The sequence below is a fragment of the Alligator sinensis genome, unplaced genomic scaffold, assembly GCF_000455745.1.
Source record: "Alligator sinensis unplaced genomic scaffold, ASM45574v1 scaffold781_1, whole genome shotgun sequence".
Taxonomy (NCBI): Eukaryota; Metazoa; Chordata; order Crocodylia; family Alligatoridae; genus Alligator; species Alligator sinensis.
Genome location: NW_005841845.1, coordinates 4,054,885 through 4,061,095, shown reverse-complemented (window position 1 = coordinate 4,061,095; position 6,211 = coordinate 4,054,885). Strand labels below are relative to the sequence as shown.

The window sequence follows — 6,211 nt, the reverse complement described above, 5'->3', positions numbered from 1 at the left end:
CTGCTGAATTAAGCAGAGCTACTTCTTTGTGACCAAACAGCTCTACCACCTTTAAAAGGTTTGGTGAAGAATGCTCCATCACTATGCACAGCTTCTCAGAGCTTTCCAGGAGGCAGATGGGCAGAAATCCCTGGAAGCACTTCTTTTGTATCCAGCTGAGTCTGGTACACTACTGCATCACCAGTGAAGCAGAAAGCAAAGCAATGCAGGAAGCCCTGGAGTCTTCAATGAACCAGTGGCACACGACTGCACAGACACAACATGCCATCCATGCAGTCTGAAGAAAAAACAGCAGGAAATGAGAACTCTTGCAAGAAGATTAACTCAGCATACGTGGCATACACAGTGTGACACACAAACTGTTTAATGCAGTTGTTCTCAACCTTTCTGGACTTGAGGCCCCTCTATAACTTCTGTGAATCAAGTGGCACCCAATTTTAAAAACGAATGACTATATTACAGTGCTTACCTCCTGGAAGAGGGGCCAGAAAGTGGGCATGGGGGACTGTTCAGGCAAGGACAAGCCTCAGCCTGCGTTTATCTACATAGCTTATCGACTGTACCCTGGTTTGATACACGAGCACTCATCAAGGTACCAGTTTCCTGCCAACACAAGGCTTGAGTAGCACCATGGGTGGATCCAGGATTTATTGAGGTGGGTGCAACATGCTGCTCCTCAGACCATTGAGGGGAGGGGGCAGGTGTGGCTAGAGATCATGGGCCAGTGGGGGACACTGGGGACCCAGGCAGGGAGCAGGTGCACAAGGTGGGCAGGAGGGATCCAACTATTACGGCCCCTGGCTGACCTGGGTGTGAGGGAGCCCCAGAACTGTTCCTGCCCTGCTCCAGCCATTGACTACAGGTGACAGCTGTCTGGGAGCCAGGCTCAGCTGGGAACAGTGACAGTAGTAGGCATGCTCCTCCTTCCAGCGCCCACACACTGCTCCTGCCAGGGTTCCCCTGATTGCGAAAAGCAGGTGCTGGAAGGAGGAACATGCTCATTGCTATGGCTGTGCCTAGCTGTGTCCACCTCCACACAGCTGCTCTTTGTATCCCGCAGCTGGAACAGGGCAAGTGTAGCTCTGGGGCCCCACTTGTGCCTGGATCAGCCACAGACAGGTGCCATGCACCCCTTGGGATCCATCCCTGACCAGCACCTATCATATGGTTCACGTGGGCACTATCCACTGATCCAAGACCTGAGACTGAGATTGGCGACACCTTTCCTCTATTTCCATGATGACTGGAGGAGTGGAGAGTGTTGTCTGGTTGTTTTCCAGAGTGAAGCTGTCGGCCTCTTAGGAGGCTGGGAAAGTTCTTGTCTGACCTCTGCCTTTTGACCCATACCTGGTCAGGAATAGCACTTCTGCCAGCATCGCTCTCCAGGTCACAGAGGCTTGCAGAAAGACCCATCATAGCAAGGCACCAGTCTTGATGGAGCAAGCTGCTCTGCAGGCAGGCACCCACCTCATGCAGTCGTACTGACATCACTGGCATCCTACGTGGGCGCAGGCCTGCCCCAGGGCTGACAGTAGTTACTTGTAACAGTGGCACAACGTTCTTGGGCAGAAGTGATGCTTGTAAGGGGGCCCTTTATAAAGAAAACACTGAAGAAAGAGGAATGACAGCACTATGCATGCGCAACACAGATGCATTCATATTTTGGTATTTACCCTTCACAATTTTAAGCTCCTGATCTTAATGTAACATTAGGAAGGTCTGCATTATTTGGCAGTACCGGTGCCAGTACTACCAAATAATGCACAAATACAAATACTTCAAGGAAGTTCACAAATAGGAAAAAAAGAAAACAATACTCCCTCTCTCCCCACCAAAAACACACGCTTATCACCTCCTATCGCAAAGGCCCCAAAACAACTTCTTCATTACTTACAAAATTGAGAAGTGAATTCTGTTGTTCATTAACTCCCAAATACAAGTGTTTATGGGGGGGGGTTGAAATCAACCCACAGATTGTCAAAGGACAGGCTCTAACAGGAAGAATATCCTAAAGTATTGACAAGGCGTTCATCACGGAGGCTGGTGATTGAATTACTGTGCTTGTCAGCTGCTGGCTGAGCTAGCCAAGCCAACAGGATGGATTCGTGTTCCAATCCGGCACAGAATGCCTACATTGAATCAAACCCTGAACCAGATGCATCCACGCTGCCAGAAGAGACCTGGGTGCACAGAGCAGGGAAAAGACTAACCGACAAGAGTTTGTGCAGGTTTGCTCTGGTCTCGAACAGCATTTCAAGGACTAGGGAACAAAGCCCGAAGCGAGCAGAACTAGCTGCTTCTCACTCTGAACTGAGAGGTCGTCTTGCCCTTGACTAATGGAGGTGGCACTGGAACTGGAACAGCAACAGGGAAGGACAAAGGCTTTGTCCCCAGCACTCACAGGCTCCACTGACCTGAGCTCTTTTACAAGACTTGCTCAAGTCTCACTGAGATTTGCAATCATGTGTTTAACTGGCCTGGAGGATATGTCTGAGAGCACACTTTATGCCCCTGGCTTTATCCTCCCTCGCTCGCGTTCCACACAAGCATACTGTCAATGGAATGCCACATTACCTCATTTGTATCATGTCAATTAATTACCTGCAGACAGAAGAGCAGGTTTAACTCCATTTGTGACAAATAAAACTTTCAACAACCAGCACAGACTTCTCCCCAGCTTTTTGGCAGTAGCTGTGATAAGGCTGCCAGCAAACTGTGGCCATAAGAACCAGTTGTTTCCTCAAGAAAAACCTTGGATTCTCCACTGAGGCTCCTTTCCCATGGTCTCTGAAATGCAGCAGACAGTGCAATTCTTGTGCAACTCTCACCTACAGCAGACAGTAAAGGGCCTGTCCTCCTAAAGGTACACCAGCAGCATGCACTATCTTGTGGAACAGCTCCAAAATCCTCTGTGCTGAGATCTGTTACAGCTGAAATTCTGTTCTACTCTAAAAGGGCCTGCCTGAACCCAGACAAGGGCACCAGGCATACTCTAGGTACTGTAAGAAGACAGAATGTCAGCTTCACCTCAGCCTGTACTTGCTTCTATGGCCTGAAACAAATCATGTGTACGTCTATCACTGGGACCTGAGCGGTCTGAATCACAATAGAACCCTCAGGTCCCAAACAGGATCAGGGCCCTGCTGTCTCCTAATACGTCACATGGCACCTGGCACAATCCAATGAACAGGTAGGAAAAGCACTGTGCTGGCAAATAGCACAACTAGGAAACAGGGACAAACAGGAAACTGAGACTGATGAATTTGTGCAGGTTTGCTCTGCTTTCACACAGCATTTCAAAGACCAAGGAACAAAGCCTGAAGCAAACAGAACGAGGCGCTTCTCACTCTGAACTGAGAGGTCGTCTTGAACTTGACCAATGGACCAACAAGAAATTGAGGGACATTTGCCTGGGGCCTAGGAGAAGTCTGGGGCAAGGCAAGACCTGAACCTAGATTTCCCCAGTCTCGGTTTGGTGCATTGGCCAGAAAACCTCTCTCTGGAACAGTGGTTCTCAACGTTTTAAGACTCAGGGCCCACCTCTGCAACTTCTTAATGCGGGAACAACCCATCTGAGAGCCAGTGCTGTGCTGCGTCAGCTCAGTGGTTCTCCACCAGGATATGCTGCTGCTGCCACCTGCACGTCTCAAGTGGAGCTAAATCGGGAAGCGGCTGTGGCAGAAGTTGGTGCTCCTGTCTGCATTAGGGTTCCTGATAAGCCTAAAGCAGCAAGGGATGCTGCAACCCCCCAGCTGAGAACCACTGCTCTAAGAGAATGAGAGGCCTTTGAGCCCCATCCCTACTGCCCAAAGCACTCAACAGCTTGTAGCTCCTGCTCTGGACAGGATAGGTATGAACAAATCAAGAGCTACTGAGAATGGAAGCAAGACACTGATTTCAGAAGCAGACTAGATTACAGCCATCATCTTGGCCTTGCTCCACCCTTCCTTTAAGTGCTTCTGTGCTAGTCAACGGGCTGTTCCAGCCATTCAGAATCCTTGCTTGGGTTTCCCTCCCCAGCTATTGTGAAAACTGATCTCTCCAGAAACTCAGTTCTTTAAAAGAGCACTCAATAGTAACGTTCCTAGAGAGCGGCCAGGCATTAGAATCAGGCATGGTGGAAGGAAAATAGATCTGAACTGAGACAGTCTTCAGTCAAGGTAAAAAAAAGAAGTGTACCTTAATTTTCGGATGAATATACCTGAGCGAGTCTGCAGTGCCCCCATCCAAATCATCACTGATGTACACGATATCTAGCTTCAGCTTTGTGTCTAAGTTCAGCAGCTTATGGATTTCTTTGGTTGTAACCACAATGACCTCTGCAACATAAAAGAAAACTAAGAGGATACAACAACAAACAAACGTGGCCACCTATCTGATGCAAAGCATATACTCTCACTTCCAAACTTTCTCCACTGCCCTTTAAGAACAATTTTGGTCAAATCAAGTTCTACAAATTAAAAGATCTTGGCCCAGGAAAGGATGCACTTTGCAAAAACAGAGAATAAGGTCCTCGATTAACGGCAATGGACCCTCTTTGACATTTTGGTCATCACAAGAGACAGAGTATGAAATTGAGGGCCCCTGCTCCTATTGTCGATAAGTGATTTATTTAAACTGTACTTAAATCAAGTCCAAGATATGCACATTATTCTTTACGGTCCTGTACTTTTAGAGATCAAATGCCACTTAAAAATCCCGTCTTAGCACATCCTGTCTTACTACCTGCAGGGTGGCTGCAAAGAGGATGGAGCTGGACTGGTCTCAGTGGGGGCAGATGGCAGGACTAGGAGCAATGGGCTCAAGTTGCAGCAAGGGAAGCTGAGGTTGGATATTAGGAAAAACTCTCTCACGAGGAGGGTGGTGAAGCACTGGAATGGGCGACCCAAAAAGATTGTGGAGTTTCCATCCTTGGAGGTTTTTAAGGCCTGGCTTGACAAAGCCTTGGCTGGGATGATATAGTTGGGGCTGGTCCTGCCTGAAGCAGGGGTTGGACTAAATGTGACCTCCTGAGGTCCCTCCAACTCTCATTTTCTATGATTCTAAGTATCACTAATATCAGCAGTGGAAGGTCTAACTGGATACCTCATCTTTTTTTTCTACCTCTCAACATGCACAACTTACTGTGGGGTAAACACACAAAAATACTGTTAGAAAGATCATCTCTCCTATCACCCACTTGGAAGGGAACACAAAATAATTTGATTTTGTGGCTCATAAGTGGGTTCAATCTGTGTAGGCAAGATAGAAAGGAAGTGGGTGAAACTACCAATGTAATACCAATGTGGTAACGAGGCTATTTCCTGTGACCCCAAAAACTAGAAGAGAAAGTGAAAAGCAAAGCTTCCTGGAGTTACCCTTGGGCGGGAAAAACCCATAAGATACTTCGCTTGGGGGATTTTTCCAAAATGCACGGTGGGGAACAAAGGCAGTCAGGGGCACAGTTTATCTCCTGGTTAAAGATGGTAGACTGATTCAAAACAAATAGATCTATGCAAGGAGAATCCATTCCAGATCTATTAAATCATGATACGGAGAAAAAAAAGACAGCAACCATGAAAACACAGCAGTTTGGTATCAGGGACCCCAAGTAACCTGTCAAAAACTCAGCTAGTTCTGTTCTTTAGAACAACAAAGTCAGAGGTAAAGATGACTTGATGCTGCACTCAGATGCATGCGCTACATAATCTGTTCCGGATGGCTTGGGTTCAAAACTGGCTGCCAGACCTAACCAGAGGAAAATAATGAGCGACACTGCCTTGGGTTGGAGACAGAGATGACTGGTGCAGCTGGGGCTCTTGTCAGATCCCCTTAATAAATATATTAACCCTGTTGATGGGGAAAGAAGGACTATTAGTGAAATACACTACTCTGGGAGATGTAACTACAAGCAAAAGAGACTATGTAGAAAGTACAGAGGAAAACAATGTAGGATTAAGGGTGGAAATAGAAGTGATGCCATGCAGCATGGCTTTGTTTGCCCAGGCAATTTCTTTCTTCACAGAGCTACACATTCAGTGTAAACTACAGACATACAGATGCAACATTTGGACTTTTACCAGCCTGGTGAGCACAGTACAATAAAGCACATGTTAAATGGATTCAAAACTGGCTGCCTGGCGTCACAGGGGCACCTACCCATAGATTCATAGATGTTAGGGTCGGAAGGGACCTCAATAGATCATCGAGTCCGACCCCCTGCATAGGCAGG

At 47.4% G+C, this 6,211-nt stretch overlaps 1 protein-coding gene across 1 annotated transcript in view; it reads right to left on the bottom strand.

Annotated features, from left to right (window-relative positions):
* Positions 1–6,211, bottom strand: part of EIF2B3 (eukaryotic translation initiation factor 2B subunit gamma) — a 114,508-nt gene that overhangs the window by 105,169 nt on the left and 3,128 nt on the right. Inside the window, exon 2 of the mRNA XM_006015791.3 lies at positions 4,180–4,319. Within this exon, the coding sequence (XP_006015853.1) occupies positions 4,180–4,319 (140 nt within the window). The remainder of the gene's footprint in view (positions 1–4,179; positions 4,320–6,211) is intronic.